The 22,674-nt window shown below is 34.6% G+C and overlaps 1 protein-coding gene across 1 annotated transcript in view; it reads left to right on the forward strand.

Moving 5' to 3' along the window:
- Positions 1-22,674, forward strand: part of GPLD1 (glycosylphosphatidylinositol specific phospholipase D1) — a 49,308-nt gene that overhangs the window by 15,182 nt on the left and 11,452 nt on the right. The window contains exons 8-17 of the mRNA XM_051970607.1: positions 427-534; positions 1,218-1,245; positions 1,361-1,500; positions 2,677-2,742; positions 4,708-4,828; positions 13,980-14,119; positions 16,139-16,325; positions 20,410-20,520; positions 21,728-21,802; positions 22,317-22,473. Of these exons, the coding sequence (XP_051826567.1) occupies positions 427-534; positions 1,218-1,245; positions 1,361-1,500; positions 2,677-2,742; positions 4,708-4,828; positions 13,980-14,119; positions 16,139-16,325; positions 20,410-20,520; positions 21,728-21,802; positions 22,317-22,473 (1,133 nt within the window). The remainder of the gene's footprint in view (positions 1-426; positions 535-1,217; positions 1,246-1,360; positions 1,501-2,676; positions 2,743-4,707; positions 4,829-13,979; positions 14,120-16,138; positions 16,326-20,409; positions 20,521-21,727; positions 21,803-22,316; positions 22,474-22,674) is intronic.

The following is a 22,674-nucleotide window of genomic DNA, read 5'->3' on the forward strand; positions in this document are numbered from 1 at the left end:
AATTTCCTCACTAGGGGTTTCCCTATGTCTGTGAAATCACTATTCCAATTCTCTCTCATATCAAATAAACTAAAAGGCTAAATTTGTAGTCCTTCCTATAAAATTTATTGATTTCAACAATAACTCTAAAATGTAATTTAGGCACAATTTTTTTTTTTGTATGTTATTCAAGGAACCTTGTTTTATAATATCTTATTTTACTTAACAACTCGTATAGGAAAAAATCCATTTAAAAAAAAGCAAAAGAAAAAATAGCCCTTGAATTCCAGGCTTGTACTTGGAAAACTTTAATTTTAGAATTTCCCAGTGATTCTTTTACTAAAATGTACTCCATCAAATATTTTGGTTGGGTTGTGTCTAATTAGATTTCATTAATTTAAACAGAAAATCAAAACATATCTTTCTATTGATTCTACTGTTTCTTAGGTATGTACCTGTCAAAGACCTAATGGGAATCTACAAGCAGCTCTATGGCAAGGAAGTCATAACGAAAAAAGCAATAATTGACTGTTCGTATCTTCAGTTCTTAGAATTGTAAGTTTAATGTAGACAGTTCTTTCCCAAAACTTGGAGAAAAAAATGGCACCTAGTTTTCCTGTGGATTTGTTATAATAATATTTACAACACTTTTATGGATCTATGATCTCATCTATTTGGATACACCCATCACAATCCATCCTTGTCCACCCATCTTGAGTAACTCTAACCCATGTTTTCCTGTAAAACCCTCACAGAGGGGAGAGACTCCACCTATTATGTTAGGATAATATACTTCCTTGAAAACATTTCTAATATTCTCATTATCTCAGTAACATTTAATATCTGGATTTTGCATATTTGTAAATAGGGGTGTGTTGGAACTTATTCAAACCAGTTTATTAGAGTTTAATGTTAAATTTTCAGTATAAGCATTTATATACTGGAAACCAAAAAATCTACTAATTGGTTCCTGTTTTATAGTTTTGTTCATTGTTTAGATTGAAGAAAGTGATGGAGAAAATAATTGATAATGCAGAATAAACTAAAAATAAATATGCCATAGGTTCATTTTCTCTCCCTCCACCCCCACCCCTGAGAGCTACTTGTTAAACATTTATCAGCACACTGCAGTTTTTAATCTTTTTGAATGATATATTTTGGTAGGACTTTATTTTCATCATTTGGTTTACATCTTTCTAGGAAATACAACTTTCATTTTATTATAATTTATATTACAGGTATGGTGAGATATTGGTTCTTTCTAAGGTAATTTTCTTTATATCATTATAAATATAATACTTTTTTAAAAGAACTAGATGGATGTCAGACCAACATCTTATTTATTTATTATTATTTTTTTTCTTACCTGCTTTTTATATAGCTTTACCCAAATTTTGCAAGAAAGTCCCCATTTTTGGTGGAACAATTCCAAGATTATTTCCTAGGTGGACTAGATGACATGGCATTCTGGTCCACTAATATGTTTCATCTAACAAGCTATATGTTACAGAATGGGACCAGGTGAGGCATTATTTTGTTTTTTTTGTGCTTTATGTTGTATTGATGACTTTTTTACCCTCTAGGAATTTCAATTTGCTCCAGGAATTTATATATATATATATATATATATATTATATATATATATATATATATATATATATATATATATATATGTATGTATGTATGTATTATATGTTATATATAATTATAAATAATATATATTTATAATTATATATAACATATAATACATATATATATACAGACAGACATTATGGTATAGCTATTAGGTTTTATATATATATTCTAATCTATCAGAAAGAGAAAAAGGTGGCAAGTATGAGCAGTGGTTAAAGGAAGTAGATATGTTTACTTGTCAAAGAGAAAATTTAAAGGTACACAGTTACTGTTTTCAAATATTTGAAAAGTTATTCTATGAAAGAAGAATTAGATTTAATTTGCTTAGCTATAGGGGGTAGAACCAAGAGCAGTGGATGGAAGTTATGGATAAGAAAGCTTTGTGATATAATAGAAAAAGTGCTAGACTTTGAATCAGGAAAACCTGAATTCAAATTCTGCCCTTAAGTACTTTCTTCTTGTGTAATTTATAATCTCTCTCAGACTCAATTTCCTTATCCGGGAAATGAGAATAATAAGAGTACTTCAAAAGATTGTGAGGCTCAAATGAGATAATTCATCTATAATATACACAAATATTTGAAGTGCTTTGCAGACTTAAAATGCCATATGTTAGTAGTTGTTGTTATTGTTATTATTATGTTATAAAAGGATATAAGTTGTAACATAGTAATGAGGAACTTCTTAACAGTTCAAATGCCACCAAATGGAATGGATTGTCTTAAGAAGTAGTAGGGTCCCTCTTGTTGAGGCTAAATCTCTCTGTTCTGGTCAAAACATTTGTTATTAATGTTCTAGTGTAAGCGTTCTTAACTGTATGGTAGACCATTTTTTTTTTCCCCTGAGGCTGTTAGGGGTAAGTGACTTGCCCAGGGTCACACAGTGTTAAGTGTCTGAGACCAGATTTGAACTCAGGTCCTCCTGACTTCAGAGCTGGTGCTCTATCCCCTGTACCACCCACCTGCCCCTGAATTTGAAATTCTTAATTTAAATAATTGAAAGTGAAATAGGTTTCAGAAGATGGTCTGAAAAAACTTCACCTCTTTTTGCATACTCCTATAGTGACTGTACCCTACCTGAGAATCCTCTGTTCATGGCATGTGGTCCCAAACATAATGGCAGCCTTGGGTAAGTGGAATACTGATGTTTTCATTTAATAGCCCGTGTGATTACTCATAGGATCAGAGATTTAGAGCTGGCCAGGCCTCTGACACTCAGAAAAGATATCCCATTTGCAATCTGTGGATCTTTCAATGGAAAATGTTTATCTAATTGATTCTTGCTGAATGGATTTTTCTGTTGTATCCTAAAGCATAATGTACCAGAGGCAAATTTTAATCACTGTGATCCTTGAAATCATATCCTATCTAAGGGATATCATTGTCTCCCACAGAATTGTAATCTAAATACTCATTGTAACAATCTTTAACAAGGGGATGTAAGGGGAGATGCAAGGGGCTAAAATTCAATTTTAGTCTTTTAGTATGTTTCAGAGACAACCAGAATTTAATTAATGTTGTTTTTGGAGCTTTGACACAATTCTTTTCACTTGAAGATATAGATTATCATAGGATTGTAGATACAGAACTGGAAGGGAACTCAGAGGACATCTTGCCAGATTCTTTATTTTACAGATTAGGAAACTGAGGCCCAGAGAGATGAAATGGCATACCCAAAGTCATAGAGATAATAAAATGGAATTTAAACCCATGTTCTCTGACTTCAAAGATTTTCCACTGTACCACAGAATAGAAGATAAATATGTCTCCTATATGGAGACAGTAGGACTTGACTGAAAAAAGGGAGAAAATAAATATTGATTAAAGGAAGAATAGGGCAGAGGTCATGGTTTTTCATTCTAATCTAGTCCTTTTATGCCAGCCATAAATTGAATGACAAATTCTCTTTCTCTCTGACTTTCTATATTCCAGGACAGGAATAGCATTATGCTTCCTAGTGAGAAAGCTGTGATAATTATCAGCCTTCACATTTCCTAATTAACACCAACACATCTGTTACTTTTCAAGAGAGAATCTCTTATCCTCCTTAGCTCATTCCCAATGGTGATGATAGATGATCTCTATCTTTGATTTCCTGCATTTTAGAATTATGTTTTGGGATAAACATTTGAATTTGAAAACATTTAACTTTTTTTTTTTTTTAATAAACGTAACTTGTCAAATCTTTAAGGGATAAAATACTATATACCATGGTAAAATTTGCATTTTAATCTTTTTTTGGTCAAATACAGCTAAATCTTTAACTGTTAATGATCTAGAAGGAACTCTAGCTTTATTACTCATTGAACACTTAGAATTCTGATACTCTGCAAAACATCTTGAGTAATTTTTTGTTAGTGGTAGGGTTTTGTGTTATTAGGAGGCTTTGTGGAAGTATTGTAGTACAGGAAAAAATGGGGAAAAGAATAATCATTATTTTTTTGTCCCAATATAGCAGCCAACTAATTATGTTGTAGGCAAATTACATTTTGGGGCTGCAGTTACTCCATGTACAAAATTTTGTTGTATAGTCATTCAGTTGTATCCAAGTCTTCATGGACCATACTGTCTGCGAGTTTTGTTTGTTTTGTCAAACCCCTGGAGTTGCTTGCTGTTTCTTTACCCAATGGATTAAGACAGAGTTTAGTGACTTACTCAGGGTCACCAGCTAGTAAGTGTCTAAGGCTGGATCTGGACTCAGATTGTACTGACTTCAGGCCTAGCACTCTATCCACGCCATCTGCTCCATATATATAAAATAGGAGATGTGAGTTAGAAGATCTCTAAGGTACTTTTGAGTGCTAAATCTGTAATTCCCTTTGTGGAGATCCCTCCTCTTTCACTTATTGATTTGTAAAGGCTGGTGGGGCTGCAGCTTGATGGTCTCTGAAATCCTTTTCAGCCTTAAATTCATGTTCTTATGACCCTATAAGCTCAGAGAAAAGACTTATCCTGTTACACTTCCTTCTTGCTCTAATAATGTCTTGTGATATATGAATATCTCATTATCTATTCTTTAGTCTTATTCAAAATATTTCTTAATCAGTAAATAGTTTTTTGAAGCTTGTCATTTATAATTGATTTTTCTTGACAGAATAAAACTGCAGAAAAATAAATGTCATGCAAATGTAAATGTATCCTTAGCTGAAAATACTAAAGGAAATATAAATTACACAGAAAGAGGAGTCTTCTACAGTGTGGATTCATGGGCCCAAGTAAGTATTTCTTTCTAAATAAATTGAAATAGATAAATTGAAACTCTAGACTGTGGTTTACTACCTATGGATTGAAGACCTTTACTAAAGCCCAAGACCTATTATTGTACAAAGTTTACAAATCCTTGTACCTATCATGCAATATCATTTTGACCTTGATTTTATTCAAATGTGTGTGTGTGTGTGTGTGTGTGGTGTATATATTTACTGTTTTTCAAATGTACGTAAATGCTATTGGTTATTAATAAAATACAAGTTTTTAATGTGATACAAAATTACATTTTATTTATTGTGATTAAATTAGTTAATCATAATTGCAAACTTGTATTTTTTTTTTATAACCAACAACATCTACATGCATTTGAATTTGAATTTATAGAATTTCATTTATTTTCTCAGTTAAGGGATACTTATATTATAAGTGCTCAGAGTCAAAGATAGTCCTAGAGAATGAACTTAGGGCTCCTGGAGGTCCAGGATAGCCGGAAGGGGGCCCTGATTCGGCTTCATTGCAATGCCAGTCAATAATACTTATTGAGAGCTCACTGTGTCCCCTGCCTTAAGAGGAATAATGAAGAGATAGAAAGGAATTAGAAAATATAATTCCTATTTTGAGACAGCTTGCAAAATATGGTCTACCCTAAGATAATTTTTTTAAAAATAATAGCTTTTTATTTTCAAAATATATGCTGTAAGAAATAAAATATCTTACCAAGAACTCCACTGATTCACTGAAAAATACAAGAAATATTTATTTTACATTCTTGCAAGAATGGGTGCCAAAGTGAGTAGATATACCTTTGAAACTCCAAGGGCAGCATTTCATTTCCTATCCTGAAGCACAAGACCCTCCCCTGATTCCCAATTAATTGGATGTTACAGAAGTTATATGACATGACTCTCTACCTTTTATTATATAGCCAGTCCTTGCCCCAAAGCAGCTTACATTCTAAATGGGAGAAGATAGCAGGAGGGCTAAAAAGAACAAGATTCTTTTCAAATCTCAGACCACTATTCCTGATTACAAAAGTCCTTCCCTACCCCCCAGAAGCTTACATTCTTTTGAAGGAAGATAAACACCACCTTGATTATTCTTTGATATCTTTGTGTGTCTAATTTAAGTTTCTTTATCCAATTTAATTTTCATAACTGTGGAAAGCAAAATGCCCATTCATTTCTCACATTTTCCCCCTTTTTTCTTTTTTAATAATTTGGTTTCCACATCATTTTCTAACTCTTCAAATCTGTCTAGTACTTTTTTATATCCCACTTCATAAAAGTCTATTAATCCCTGCACAGATCTCCTTACACAGTACGGATAATTAATCCCTGAATTCTCTGCTAATTCTTCTGACAGGGCTGTACTAGGAATGAAACTACTTATAACCTGTTCAGAGTCATTCTGCTTTCCCAAGCCATTCTGCTAGGGGCATCTCACTACTCTGCTATTCCTGTCACTGCCTCTCTAGTGTAACTTATCCAATAATATTTCACCAGAGTAGGAATGACCCAAATCCAGAACTAGATTTCTAGCCTTGAATCCATCAGTTACTATCCTTTACTTATTTCTTCCTGGTTCAGTCTTACTTTCCTTTTTAAATGCCAAGGTAAAAGGAATAGCCAGTTGGGTTGATGCACATATGTCCACTCAGTTCCCAGACAAAGCAGGTTTGAGAGGGCTGCCTCTATATTACCCAAGGTTTACTTGGGCTGTGATTATCCTTGGGAAGTTGCCAGAGCTACCCTCAATTACATTTCCAACTCGGGTATGTGCCACTAGAATTCCTAGATTTTGGAATCTTTCACCCTTCCATGAGAAGCAAACTGATTGATCTTCAGAGCTAAAGGGCTAATATAAAGTATTGGAAATCTCCCTAGGAATGTTATTATGGGAACAGGAGGAATTCACTCCTATGTTTATCATACCCAAAGGGAATGATACTATCTGGGGTATGAGGCAACCCATAGCACAAACATAGAAATTGCTTTTTTTTCAGACTCTTTATAGAGTACTTTAACAATTCTACCCAGGCATTGGTATCTATTGCTTATATTATCTTGATTCCAAATCTTCCTAAAAGATCTATAACTATTATGTCTATTCTCAACTTACTCTTTGATCTATATTTTCTAAATGTCTAGTCCCTGTAGCAAACCAAACATTATTTCAAATTGGACAGTAAGTCCATAAATTCGTCTTTCTCTATTAGAACACAAATACTTATTGAACTTACTTCTCTATAGCTAGTCAAGCCTCTACAATTCTATAATTTGACAAGCATTAAACTAAATTATTTGTGGGGCATCCTTCTCAGTAATATTAACCCAATCTTAACCTGATGTCTCCCATTCTGAGTCCCAAATACAATACTAGGAAAGTAGCATTAATCCAATATAACCTACCTCCTTCATAGGATTGATGGATTCCTTACAGGGAACCCATTCAGACAGTAGGTAGTTTAAGTCCATTTACCACCAATTCCAGTTCCTTCCCAAACAAATAGGGCCCAAAGTCTTTTGGGATATGGGGCGATGATCTAATCTTCTGAAACTACTTTCTGCTGAGAATGGGCATTTAACTAGGTCATCCCATAGGATCCCATGTGGAGGAATTAGAGCTGTTTAAAGATCCAGTGGATTGAGTCAGAACCCTGAAGTACCAGTTTTCACCTCAAGAATACAGGCCTTTTCACCTTGAGGTTGTCACTAACACAGCCCCACAAACCTGACTCATGCTAATACGAGCTTCTAATTACTTTTTAAATCTCATTGATTTCTTTTACAAACAATCTTTTTTGTTTCTTGTTTTTTAAAACCAACCTTTTTTTTTTTTTTTTAAACTTTCTATATATCCTGTAAGTATATTTCTTTGTTAAAGGGAGAGAGTCAGACAAACCTTAAGATTCTCAACATAGGTAGTATCTAAATAACTTTGGACAAAATTTCATAAAACTTATACCATGTGTCCAGCAGAGCTGACAGCATTTTAAAGCATAGCTCATATAATTTTTACAAATTGCCCAATCTGCATTTTAGAAAGTAAGGAACATAGTGCCTTAAATATGTTTCTTCTAATTAGGAGATACAAACATATGACCTTTTTAGGTAAGTTACCAGAGAATTTTGTTGTGTCCCCCCCCCCCCTTTTTTTTTACTTAAAATTAAATCAAATACAGACTTAAATTTCTAGTAGCAATATTTCAGTATTAATGCACACATATTTCTAAAATATCATTCCCAAATGTATCACTTGAAAATAATTCTTATCATATATTATTTAATTTATTTTTTTATTTTTTTGCTGAGGCAGTTGGGGTTAAGGAACTTGCCCAGGGTCACACCGCTAGGAAGTGTTAAGTTAAATCTGAGACCACATTTCAACTCAGGTTCTTCTGACTTCAGGACTGGTGCTCTATCCACTGTGCCACCTAGCTGCCCCATATAATTTAAACACATAATAATTTAGTCACTTTTTTTTGAGAGGAAACTCCTCTTCCCCATTAAAAATTCCAGTCTTTTAGACTCCCCAAAATCTTTGAAATGTCAGTAAACTATTTGAGGTCTGAGATGGAGGTACAGTCCCTGAGAGCAAAATGGCAGTGGCTCCCTCCCCTTAAGTATAAAGTGAATTTTCTTAGATTTTCCCAAGCTATGTGGAGATAGACCATACTCTTTAAAAGAATCTAGAGTCCCCTGAGAAGAATTTTGGGACTCTGGGGGTTTGGGGGATATAGGAACCCATAGAGAGATACTGAAGCTAACTCTTTGCATGGGGTTTTAGAAGAGCCTACTGTTCTTTGGAGAGGCTGGACTGGACTTAAGTCCACATACATCAGCCCTGGCCATTCCTCAATCCTCTCTAGTGAGAGAAGCTTGAAAACTTAACTTTTAAGAAAAATTCAGGTTAGATTGAATCAAGATGCCTAACAGGCAAACAGACTTAAAACGTAGATATATACAATACCTTTAAAGCCTAAAATGGCGAGAACTTTTTCTTTGTAATTCAGTTGACTGAAAGAAACACAGTAGACAAAACAGATTTACACTTACACACAAACACAAACTGCTTTTAAATTCCCTTTTCTGTTTAGTACATAGATGTTCCTTCCTTGCTTCCTGGAGGAGATCCTCTTCTCTTCTGGATCCCCATTTCTTTACTTCTCCCCTAGAGTTTCTTATAAATATCTCTTGTGCAAATCCTTCCTGCATCCCAACGTGGAAATTTCCACATTCCAGTGATCCCAGGTCATTAACATTTACTCAACTTTAGATTTCCTGACATCCCTTCTCTTCCAAGACTTCATGGGAGATGTTCCAGGGGTTCCATTCCTTGGTACCATTAAATTGTCCATCTTGCCAATCTGTCTGAAACCTCAGATTCTGTAAGATGGCTCTAACCACCAAAGGCATTACTAGATAGTCCATATTCTTACCTTTGATCTGTGTACAGAGTTGCCTGGCTGCTGCAGAACTTAGGCTAGTTCCCTTCCTGATTTCCTGGATTCATTAGTGGCCTGCCTTACCAACATGTACTGGCATCTTGGACAGCCTTTAAGTGACAGAGCTGAGCCACAAGGCAGATGAAATCACTGGGACATGTCTCCTCATGTTTTGAGAGGGGCCACCCCAAATTTATAATTTCTGGATCCTGGGTGAGCCCCCGTTTGTAAGAAATACAATATCTTACCAAGAACTCCACTGACTCATTGATGAATGCAGGAAAGATTTATTTTACATTCTTGGAAGAATGGGTGCTAAAGTGAGTAGACATACCTTTGAAACTCCAAAGACAGCATTTTATTTCCTACCCTGAAGCTCACGTCCCTCTCTTGATTCCTCTTTAATTGGATGTCACAATTTACATGACATGAATCTCCACCCCTCATTACACCGTCAATTCCTGCCTCAAAGGAGTTTACAGTCTAGAAGGGGGAAGGTAACCGAGGAGGGCTAAAGGCAAAAAACAAAAGATTCTTTTCAAATCTCTGGCTATGGCCCCTGATTACAAAAATCAGTCCCAGCGCTGAAGGAGTTTACATTCTTTTGAGATAAGATAACCTTCACCTTAAGATAAGATAAGAGAAGATGTCCTTGTATGTCTATTTTAAGTTTAATTTCTCCAATTTAATTTTCATAACTGAGAAAACCAAAATGCCCATCCATTTCTCATATATGTAGAGATAGTTGTCAACATTCACTCCTCTTCCCTAGACAGTAAGTAATCCAATCAATATATGTTAAACATGTGCAATTCTTCTATGCGCATTTCCTATTTGTATTGCTGCACGAGAAAACTCAAACCCAAAAGGGGGAAAAAGGGAAAAAAACAAGCAAATAACCACAAAAAAAGGTGAAAATACTATATTGTGATCCATATTCAGTCCCCATAGTTCTCTTTCTAGATGCAGATGGCTCTCTCCATCACAAGTCTATTAGAATTGGCCAGAATCATCTCATTGTTGAAAAGAGCCACATTCATAAGATAAGTTTTTTACTTACTTTGTGAAACTCAAATTCTAAGCTGAAAATATTTTTCCTTCCTCAAATCTTCCTAAAGATCTTTATTTACTATCACACACACACCCTTTGTCTCTATCACACCCTGTTTTTTTACACTGTATTCATTCATGGACATATTTATACTCCAAGGAAATGTAAGCTTCTTGAAATGTAGTCTCTACATTATATTTTATTTAAATTTTTAATGCCTGATACTTTAAAATATCTGTTGTTGTGCTCACAAGGACAGTAGCAATTGTTTTGGGTATACCTGTACTAGAGAAAGCTCGGGTCTTTCATCATAGTAGAAGACTTACAAAGTACTTTTTTCAGTACAAATGCAAAGTAATATACTATTTTTAATGATGAAATCATTGAGGCTGAGAATTAAAATGTATTTTGTATTTCCTCATAGTTATACACCTTTTAAATATTGGAATTGAGATATAAATCTAAGACCCTCTTAACTCTAATAATAGACTTGGAGTCAGTTTAGAGCTAACTAGTATTATTTTTAGAGTATGTCTTCTATGTGTGTGTATGCCCTATCAATCAGTTAGTCAACATGCATTTATGAAGTATTTACTATAAACCAGGCTATGTTAAGAGCTGGGGATACAGACTCTAAATTCAAGGGGGAGACAACTTGTAAATTCAAGTTATATACAGAGTGATGTAAGGTTATCTGAAAGTAGAAGACATTAGCAATGGGAATAACTGAGGAAAGGTTTCTTGTATAAGAGGGGATTTGAGTCGAAACTTAAGGAAAGCTATGGAAACTAAGAAGCAGATGTGAGGGAGCAGAACATTTCAGGGATAGGGAAATGAGGGTGTGAGCAACTAGTGCAAAGGCATGGGGATGGAAAAGTGATTATCATGATTGAGGAATAACAGCCAGGTCATTAGAGCTGGATTTAAGAGTACACAGAGGAGAGTAAGGTATAATGTGGGAAGGATAATACAATGAGAGAATTGCATTTCCTATTGCCACTTGCTAAGATAAAGACAATGATGGGAAGAAGACACTGCCTCAGTCTATTTTAAGCTTCCAAACATCAATCCTAGAAACTAGAAGTTCCACCTTAAAAATCAAGATTGAGAGAGAAGGCACAGCTCTAGTTTGGACCAGCTGGAAGATGTCCATATCTTCCTTTTTCTGTTACTTGTTTCTAGATCTTTCTTATCTTCACCTCTTATGTTCTTGTTTAAATTTATTTTTATTATAGCTTTTTATTTACAAGTTATATGCATGGGTAATTTTTCAGCATTGACAATTGCCAAACCTTTTGTTCCAACTTTTCCCCTCCTTCCTCCCACCCCTTCCCACCGATGGCAGGTTGGCCAATACATGTTAAATATGTTAAAGTATAAATTAAATACAATATTAGTATATATGTCCAAACAGTTATTTTGCTGTACAAAAAGAATTGGATTTTGAAATAGTATACAATTAACCTGTGAAGGAAATCAAAAATACAGGTGGACAAAAATAGAGGGATTGGGAATTCTATGTAGTGGTTCATAGTCATCTCCCAGAATTCTTTCACTGGGTGTAGCTGGTTCAGTTCATTACTGCTCTATTGGAACTGGTTTGTTCACCTCTTACTTTCTGTGAAATTCCAGTTTTCTTTTCTGATCATGTATTTGCTGAAACTGAGTACCTGAGCTTATTGACTCTTGTATACAATCAGTTGAGCCTGCACTCTGAGCAAAATAAAACTATTACCCTATCTCTGCATCATTGATTTGGTGATTGACAGTAGTATTTAATCTAGGGACTCTCAGATAATATTTGTCTCAATAGTGTGGAGCCAAATTAAATGACAAAGAGGATTTTATATTTAATCTCAGAGATTATGGGAAGCCATCTAAACTCATTGATCAAGGTGAGTGACATAGCCAGTTCTACACTTTAGATAAATCACCTTGAAAGCTGAGTGGGGAAATAGGAAGAGACTTGAGGCAGAGAGACAAGTTAAAAGGTTATTGCAGTGGTCCAGGCCATAGGTGATGAGGGTCTGACCTAGGATTATAACTGAAATAGGATGATAGGGCATACACACACATAGGATTATATATGAGTGAAAGAAGGGGATATATACAAGAGCTGTTGTGGAGGTAAAAATGACAAGATTTGGCAGTGGCTTGGATGCATGTATTGGATAAGAGGGGAAAAATCAAGAATGACACTGAATTTTTAGACTTGGGTGACAAGGGTAGTACCCTTGACAATAATAGGGAAGTTTGGAAAGGTAGAAAATTTGGGGCTAAAGATAATGAATTTTCTTTTCAACCTGTTGAATTTCAGATACCTTTGGGACATTCAGTTAAAAATATCAATGTGGCAAGTGGAGATTTGTTATTTGCTCAGCAGAGAGACAAGGGCTGTATATATGTAGAACTGGAAATCATCTGTCCTGTGGGGAACAATGAGGAAATAAAAAAGAAGTGAAAGCCATGGTCCATTCTTTCAATTAGTTTTTAATGTTCCTTGAATGGCTAAATTTGTTCCATAACCAATGAGAAACCTGAAATCTGTTTCTCTATGGTTTGGTATGAGGAGGCCCTAAAAGGATTTAACTTTCTGTTGTGACTTTGCACAAATTATTTAACCTCTCAGATTCTGTTCGCTTATTTGTAAAATGAAAGGGATGGATTAAATAGATTCTAAGGTCTTTTTCTTTCCTGCCTATCCATCATTATGATCTAAGCTTATATTCCTTCCTGTCAAACATTCCATGTTACCTTACCAGAATCTTTGTTGCTGGAATCATAGAGATGGAACAGACATATTTCAGTCAGAGTTCCTGGATCTCCGACACCACTGCTTATAGTTTGAATACATTTTATTGTGTTGATGTTTTGAATTAATATTAGTTCAATAGTTTTAAAATATATGTGTATTTTTGTATGATCCCACAATATCCATTTCAGGTGAACTTTGGGTTATATGTCTCTTTGTGTATTCAGGACTTGTTTGAACATGTTCACCAAAATTTTTGTTTAGTTTTGCTTCAAAAGAAAACAACAAAATTATCTTTGATTCAATTTCATATTTTATGAGGAAAAATACGATTGTGGGATCAATTTTATTTGGAGTTTAGAAAATTAGTCATTCATTCTGGTCTGAGGTACATGATTTGGTTCAATTCAGGTCTCTCCTGATTTTTTTTCTACTTGCCATACATTTCTATTACTCTCTTCTGCCTCCCTACATGTAGTTGCCCAACTTGTATTCAACTGATCTCAATGGATATATTTGATCCTGCACTTAAGTATATGATATCTATAAAATGTCATTCCTTCAAAAAGTTCAGTGATTTTTAGTAGATATCCATTTATATATCTGGATTTATGTATAATATACTGGAATATAGTCCAGTATAATATACTGGACTTCACATCAGGAGTCTTGGGGTTCAATCATGGTTCCAATATTTATTTGTTATGTGACTTTTGCTCACTCCTCTCCTTTATTCTTTAATACTTCCTATTGATTAATTGCTCTCTTTGTCTGATTTACCTCATATAGTTTTTTGGAGGAAGATACTTTGTCAAGCCTAAAAGACTAGAAATGTGAGTTGCTGTGATTGTAGGAATTTACATGTGTGTTTGTAATCATAGCTAATATTTAATGATTCCTTTCTTTTAGGATTCGGTCTCCTTTTTGTATTTGACTTTCACCAAGAAGTTAAGGAAAATGTTTGCAAGTGAACAGCCTCACCAGCATAATTATGTGTCCAGTCCCATAGCATCTTACTTTCTGTCACTTCCCTATGTGAAGCTTGGATGGTAGGTTGGATTATTTTAGTATCAGTAACTCCTTTTATTTGGCTCTGATAATTTTAAAAAATTTAATCTGTTTTCAAAGTATATTTTCTAGTCCAGTTTATCCTAGACTAAATATGTTCCTTCAGTTAATCTCTGGCTCCATTTGGCACTTCCCACTTCACAGTGGCTGTGCTCCCCAGAAGTCAAGTATGAGTCAAAGTGTTTAAGTGAGATTCAGTAATTTATATTAAGATCTTTTCAGATCTTTCACTAATTAATGCTTTTGAGTGAAGTTCAATTGACCGTAACCTTTATATTTTACTCCATTACCTACTTTTTATTTTTTAAAGTTTTATTGAGGTATTTTGTTTTTATATTATATTTATTTTTCACTACACTTCCCTCCCATCCTGTACCTGGGGAGCAATCTTCCCTTGTAAAAAAAAAAAAAAGAACTTAAGTACAGAACTTTATTTTTATTTTTAATACACTTCCTGCCTTACCCATTTCCTAGTTATGTGACGATGGGCAGATCATTTAACCTGTCAGTCTCCTGTTCCTCATCTTTTATAAAATGAGGAGTAATATTAGCATCTGTATCACAGGAGCAGATGAGATAACAATATAAGGTTCTCTGCTAATCTTAAAAGTATACTATAAAAATACTATTATTTCTTTAATTCTATGCCGTTAAGATGTTTTAGGAGATCTTTTTATTTCTTTGAGGCATGATACTATTCTTAAAGGATTACTAATGAGCTACCAAAGCCCTTTTTCTTCAGGCTATTAATTCATTCAATTATAACACAGTTAAATTAACTCAGAAATCAAAATTTGTCTTCACTGTTCATTGACATATGTAAAATGAGCTCTTCGATTCAATGGACGATCATTCTAGATAAAAATTCCTGATTATGTTGGCACCCACAGAAAAATCTAGTCCCTAATACAATAAACATTTCCTTTGAATCAGGATTGAAGGACATGAGAATGTTAACATATATTCTTAGATGCTCCCAACTGTCTTAAGCAGTAATTTTTTTTAACCAAACGAGGCAAGTTTTTGCATGATCTCTATCAACCCCAGCTTGTGATTCAGATATTATTCTATAGTAAACAGGAGGCTATTATTGAAAACTTGAAGTTTATTTCTTTGTAAAGAGGTTGCTTGTTTGCAACTCTTTAATGTTTTGATTTCATGAATTCCTTGGAGGTCCAGTGTGATATGTGCCTGGCACATATACATTTCATGTAATTGAAAGAGAAGGAGAAGGAAATGCAGTAAAATTTTTAAAAAATTATCTTTATTAAGATAAATATCTTAATAGATATTTATTTACTGATTATATATGTGTCTATGTGGGGAGGGGTGTCAATGAATTTTAAAAATATGAAATATATGTGTACGTATATATGTATCTTATAATTATATTTCTCTATACGTGGTTACCTTTGTAATGCTGTGTTTAATTTTATACATTTGAAAATATTATTCAGTGAAAGGGTCTGTAGGCTTTTCAGACTGCCAAAAGAGTCTGTACATGACACACAAAACATTAAGAATCCTTGTTTTTAGAGTGAGCAGATTTTAGGTCGATAATAACTTAAATCTCTCCAATGTAGTCATGATGATAGTTAGTTCTAATTATTTTAAGTAGTACTCAATTTTCTCTTCAACCCTTTCCATCTTCCCCAGAAGTATGGACATGGGATCTCATTGATGTAAGGAATTCTTGGCAAGGAAACTCTCTTCTCTGATGCTGGATGATCTAAACAAACCATCTATCATTTATAATCTTTGAGATTTGTCTGGGGCACCAAAAGATTGTAAATTTCTCATGGTGTCAAACAACTAATATATACCAAAGGTGATTCATAAACTTGGGTCTTCCTGACTTTAAGTCCAGCCCTTAAACACTAGACTTTATTAAGTTAGAAGACTTGGAAGAAGTCCACCAGAGGAAAGAAACAAGAAAGAAAGTGTTTTGCCTAAATCAGAAGCTTCCTGTGTTATAACTGATAATCTCTTCTGCTGTACAGGTCAATGACTTCAGCAGACCTCAACCAGGATGGCCATGAGGATCTGGTGGTAGGAGCACCAGGTTATAGCAGATCAGGCCATATTCAGGTGGGACGAGTATATCTCATCTACAGCAATGCTATAGGTTTGCCTCCCGTAGACTTGGATTTGGACAAAGAAGCACATCTAATTCTAGAGGGCTTTCAGGTGTGGTTCAGATTCAATATTTTTTTCTTTAAAAAATGCTGCATGTGTTTTATTGGATAATAATTCATTACCTAAAGCCTGTAATCACATTAGTATATATGTTAGTTTTGTCAACCTTCTCAAGATTCTTTAAATGTCTTAATTGTTTAAATAGGGCATGATGTATATTTAATGAAAAAAAATCACTCTGAGTTTTAAGAGGGAGTCCAGCTTAAAAAAAATTTTTTTTTAAGTATCTTCACCCTAGGACTAAAATAGAGACTAACTATGCCAGAAGCCCATCTATAGACAGCTTAAATCTTAATTCTTATCAAGATACTAATCATTATTAGGCAACTAGAGATTTCCTCCAGTATAATGAAGTTTAAAAGGTGCACATACATTTTTATTCATCCAGAAGATAGAAACATGGGTCTTAATAACTAGTTAGCAAGAATAATGATTAAAAATAGGAAATTTAACAGATAGGAAATTTAACAGATGATGTGGTCTTTCCTTCTTCTTTCTTGTAAATGGCCATATTCTAGGTCAGTGATTCTCAAAGAATCCCACCCTAGTCTCCAAGACCCTTTCAGGTAGTCTGCAGAAGGTAAAAACTGCTTTTATCACAGTACCAAGATGTTTTGATTTCTAATACAATAAATATTGATGGACATAATCCATATAAAGTCTTTTGGAGGAGGGGTTCTGAATTAACTTTTAACAATGTAAAGGAGTCCTAAGATCAAAAAGCTTGGGAATTGTTGCTATTGATTCTATTCTGTTCCTTCTCTGGCATCAGTGTCCCTCGTAATAACTTCCAAATGTCCTAGGGTCCTTCCAACTTAACTGAATTGATCTTTAAAAGTTGATTTAAAAGTTAACTTTTATTCTTTGTGTTCTAGTCACTTTTATGATACTTTCTCTAGGGCCACAGACTTGCAGGTTAGGACTCTGGCCCTTCTAGCTGCCATGAAAAAACGCAGTGGTAATTTATTTATAAATAAATGCAGTGTTAATTGACTTATATAAGGTCACTTGAGGCAACCTGTTAGTTTATGACATTGTTTTTTCTGTTGGACAACAATTTTAACGTTGTGATTTGAAAAATTGTATTGAGTCTGGTAAGTTCTTACTTTGATTCTGACATTAACTGCTTATGGGTATCAGGCAAACCACTTAACTTTTTTGTGTTTTAGTATTCATCTGTAAAGTGGAAACAACACTAATGTATGCCTTATACACTTCATATAATTGAAGGAGAAGGAGAAGGAAAAAAAAATAATAGACAGGAGTGAACTTTGCAAAGTTAAATGACAAGATTCCACCAATTACGTAAGATAGAAAGGGAAGTTCATTTTTGCCAGTTTCTGTGTTTTGGATAGACCCATGAACACAGTGCTGCAAATAGCACATCACAGTATTGTGGGAGTTGAAAGAGAATGTAGAGGGCATCTAGTTTAACCTCCTAATTTCACAGATGAGGAAATTGAGGTTCAGGGAAGAAATTAATTTGCTTAAATTCACACTTCAAATGGCTGTTAGAATTTACTTCCAAGTTTTCTCACTACAAACCTAGTCCTTTTTTACTTTTTTTTTTTTTTTATAACTCCCACAGAGCTTGAAAAAAAAGTTTCTAAATAATTCCACCCACTCCTGTTTGCTGCTCACCTTCTCCAGAAGCCTCTCGATCTGTTTGTCACAATGTTTTATCAAACAGAATCATTCACTGTGTATGTTTTTTGGGAATAGGAATAATTGCTTACCCAAGTGAGTAAGTCTACAGAAGCAGTATTTTAAATAGAATGGTAGTTATTATTACTGTTTTAAAATTTTTATTAAATGGTATCTTGAAGACCAGCATGGACTAGTGGAAAGAACACTGACTTGGGTAGCCAGGTCTTTCAGCTTTGCTACTAATTATCTCTGAAATCCTCTGAGCTTGAAATGAAGTCATAGCTGGACCTTGAGGTCATCATCTTACAGGTGAGCAAACCCAGGGAGGTTCTATGTATGTGTCAAAGATAGGATTTGCATCCAGATCTGTTGACTCAAAATTTTCTTTCAACTGTATGTGATTCCTAGATGATCTGTAAGCTCCATTTTAACAGGTGATGATGATGATGATGAGATTAATGATAATGATAATTCCAGGATTAGAATTCAGATACCTGGGGATGCTTAGTTAACTTTCAGAAGAGTCTGAAAAAAAGCACTCATTAATGATTTAATAATAAGGCTGCTGGGGCCATGTAGAAAAGTTATATAGGATGAGAAGATATTCTCATAATTGATCCATTGAAACATTGAGGGCTGGCAGGGAAACAAACCTTTAGAGCTCTGAACATTAGTCGTTGCTCTCTCTGTCTTTGCCTTGCTTTGTATTTTCCAGTGGTTCAGAAAAATTCTCTTATCAGGTTCCCACCAACAAAAATGGTAGGAGAGAAAAAAGACAAGAGTGTAGTGAAGGTTACCTAATAAGTAATAGATATGCTTGTAGAAGTAAGGGGGTTATGCTATAGACAATGTATCATCCTATACATAGTCAAGGCCAATATGGTGTAGTGAAAAGAAGATTGGGCTTGGTTCTGGAAGTCCCAGGTTTGAATTCCAGTTGGATTTCATTACTTTGAAATTCAGTTTCCATATTTGTAAAGTAAGGAGTTAATTTAGATCAGGAGTTGGCACACTACTGACTGAGTGCTGAATCCAGCCCACAGCCTTTTGTTTGGTTTTCACATTTTAAATTATAATGAAAATTTATTTTAAATTGTAAAAACCATTCTTAGCTAGGATTAGAGTAGATTATCTCAAAGGTTGTTTCCACCTTTATGCTTATAAATTATTATTAAACTATATTTTTTGTTAAACTATTAAACAATTATTAAAATTTGAAACTATTTAATTGAAATTATTAAAAATTTGAACCAGAAATACCATTACTAGATCTATTTTCAAATATGATTAGGGAAAAAGGAAAATATCCTATATGTTCCATAAGTGTAGAGGCAAAGAACTGGAAATTGCAGGGTTGCCAATAAATTGGAGAAAGACTGAACACATTGTGATGGAATACTATTGTGCTGTAAGAAATTATGAGTTTGATGATTTTAGAAAAGCTTGCACAAAATAATGAAGAGCAAAATGAGCAGAACTAAGAGAACGTTGTATACAGTAACAGCAATAATTGTTTTAAGAATGAATTTGAATGAATAAGTCATTTTGACTATTATAAATACCCAAATTGCCTATATAGGATATATGAAGACAGTATTTACATCCAGAAAAAGAACTGATAGAAGTATGTATAGAATAACTTTACATACATATATAAATATATATGTGTGTATATATGTACATATATGTAAATTTGTGTCTAATGATATCCATCTTTAGGGAGAGAAGAAAAAAAAGAAGTTCACATGGCAAACTTTATTATATATTTAAAAGGAATTTCAAGTTATACATAATATATTTTCAGTTTCATGTGTAATCTTGTTTGTCATACTATATTATGAAAATAATTTTTTATTTCATTTATTCATTAATATTCATTAATTAAAAATTTAAAATAAATTCTACACCTACATTGATCTATGAGGTCCTTTATAAAAATATCTTAATAGTCCTGAGTCTTTGGTTTTAGACCAAAATTCAATGAAAAAGAGCATTGGTTCTGGAGTGTGAGGACCTGGATTCAAAAACTATCTATATGACCCTTTATTTCCCTGAATCTAAGTTTTCTCATTTGTAAGATGAAGAGGGGTAGACAAGGTGACTTTTAAGGTCCCTTCTAACTTTGATCCTAATAGTGGGAATTATTGGGAAAACCTCCCCAACTATTCATGAACTACCTGATATCTAGTTATTACCCTAGCACAGTGTATGATTCTGAAACTATGAGCCAGATTATATTCTAAAAACTTCAGAAGCACAAGGAAGGTCTTTATTTGCTGCTCCCCTGTTTCCAGGGATCCTGTGCCTTCATCATAGCAGAAGACATTCCAAAAATGTTACTTGGAAAACAGCATAAAGCAAAAGGCCTTTCTTTTTTTCTTTGAAAGATTATGACTTAGCAAATAGGAAATAATATTTAATCCTTCAGCCCTCAGGTCGTTTTGGGTCTTCCGTGGCAGTATTGGATTTCAACAAGGATGGGCTGCCTGACCTAGCAGTGGGAGCCCCCTCGGTGGGAGCTGAGAAACTCACTTACAATGTAAGTTTACTTTGACCTAGGAGACTTGTTTTCTGTCCTTTCTCCTCATCCTACCCCCAATCCTTTCTTCATTTCTGAGGGGAAGTAGAGAATTAAAAAGTCCAGGGATCATCAGTTAGATTCTGATGTTTATAATCTTCACATAGTAATATGATGGCCCTTCTTTTCATCTTTATCCTACAATGTTAAATACCACGAGACTATAGAAGAAACATAATACATGGTCTTAGCTCTCCAGGCAGTTAAGAGTTTTGTTGGCAAACTCAGGACAATTGGAGAGGAGCAAGGCAGATGCAGTTCACTTCCAAAGCAGCAGCAAGATGCCACAAGATAGTATATGAAAAGTGTCAGCTGAGTAGTACAAGCACTATATTACAAGTTCCAGAAGGAGACAGATCCCGGAGGGCCAGAATCATCAGGAAGAGTATCTTGGAGTTGCTGAGAGATGAGTTGAGCCTGACAATTGATAGGAGTTCCTTAGGCAGCCTTCTCCCTGTTGACTTTAGTTTTTTATCCTAAGGGAACTGATGTCCCTAATTTTGGGAAATGATGAAAGCATTGTAAGTTTGTGAGAGCAGACACTAAACTGCTGTAAGAACTAGATCTTTCTCAGGCATCAATAATTATTATTAATTGTTATTCAGCATCCTCCAGGCCCTATAAAAGACACACAAAAATTATTAAACACACAAATCTTTTTCTTTTATATCATTTAATCAATCCATCTGCATTTATTAAGGGCCTTTTATGTGTCTGGCACTGGGTTATGCCTATGAAAAAAAGAAAGAAAGGCCAAAATAATTTTATCATTCAAGGAGCTCACTTTCCATTGGGGAGACAACTTGTAGACAAGATACATTTATCAAATGTTATTATTATGAAATGAGGTAACATATATAAAGCACTCTATAAGGGTGGGTTAACCCTTATGAATCTAATGCTAAAAGCCAGGGCTCCTCAAACTTTTTAAATAGGGGGCCAGTTCACTGTTCCTCTGACTATTGGGGGGCCGGACTATAGTAAAAACAAAAACTTTGTTTTGTGGGCCTTTAAATAAAGAAACTTCATAGCCCAGGGTGAGGGGGATAAACGTCCTCAGCTGCCACATCTGGCCCGTAGGCCATAGTTTGAGGACCCCTGCTAAGCTTTTGCTGTTTTTGAAATCTACATGATACTGCTTCTGATCCATTTTTTGGTCATTATCTAGGGAGCAGTGTATGTCTTTTTTGGTACCAGAAATGGAAAAATATCTTCTAAACCAAATGTCACCATTTTGTGCAAGGTATGTCCACCTACTCCTAATGCATGTTTGCCATCTGCACTTGGTCTTCCACCAATGTCTCTTTGGGTTAGGGAGATGATTCCGAGTTATTTTAGGCTCTACCAGTAAAGCAACTCTCAAGTGGTCCTACCTTCTAAGCTGGAAAGGCTTCAAATATGGATCAGCTGATGAATTGTATGTTTGCTTTTCAAAGGTCAGCCTAGTTAAACTTGGGAACTCTCAGCTTGGGTTTCAGACTTGAAAGCTTGGGTGCAGAGCAGTGAATTGTTTGGCCACAGCAATTCACCGAGATCATTTGTTAAGGGATAGAGGGGTTGAAATTTGTATCATTGGAGGATGTAGAGGAGTTGAAACCTTTTTTCAGCCAAGGGATATGGATAACTGATAAAACCCCAGATACTTGGACTATTAAAGTGTGTTTGGCCAATGTGACCAAATTTGTGGGACTCCTTCAGTTACAAAGACTCTGTAGACCCCAAGAATTTCCACTATGTTAAAGAGGTTTTCTTTTTAGGACACATATTGTAACCTTGGCTGGACGCTCTTGGCAGCAGATATTAATGGCGATGGTGCTCCAGACCTGGTGGTTGGATCACCCTATGCACCCAGTGGAGGGAAGCAAAGGGGGATTGTGGCTGCATTCTATTCGGATTCCAAACAAAATGTCAAAGGTGATGCTTTAACTTCACATGTGGTTTCTTAATTGTGGTGGGGATAAGGGAGTGAATCTAGAACTCAAAAATCTTAAAAACAAATGTTTAAAAAATTTGTTTTGAATATAATTGAGGAAAAATATTAAATAAATACATTTAAAAACACTAAGGTGATGTTTGTTATAGGCTTGTCCAATCTTCTGTGTGTAGTTTGCATCT

This window comes from Antechinus flavipes, chromosome 1 (assembly GCF_016432865.1).
Source record: "Antechinus flavipes isolate AdamAnt ecotype Samford, QLD, Australia chromosome 1, AdamAnt_v2, whole genome shotgun sequence".
NCBI classification, from domain to species: domain Eukaryota; kingdom Metazoa; phylum Chordata; class Mammalia; order Dasyuromorphia; family Dasyuridae; genus Antechinus; species Antechinus flavipes.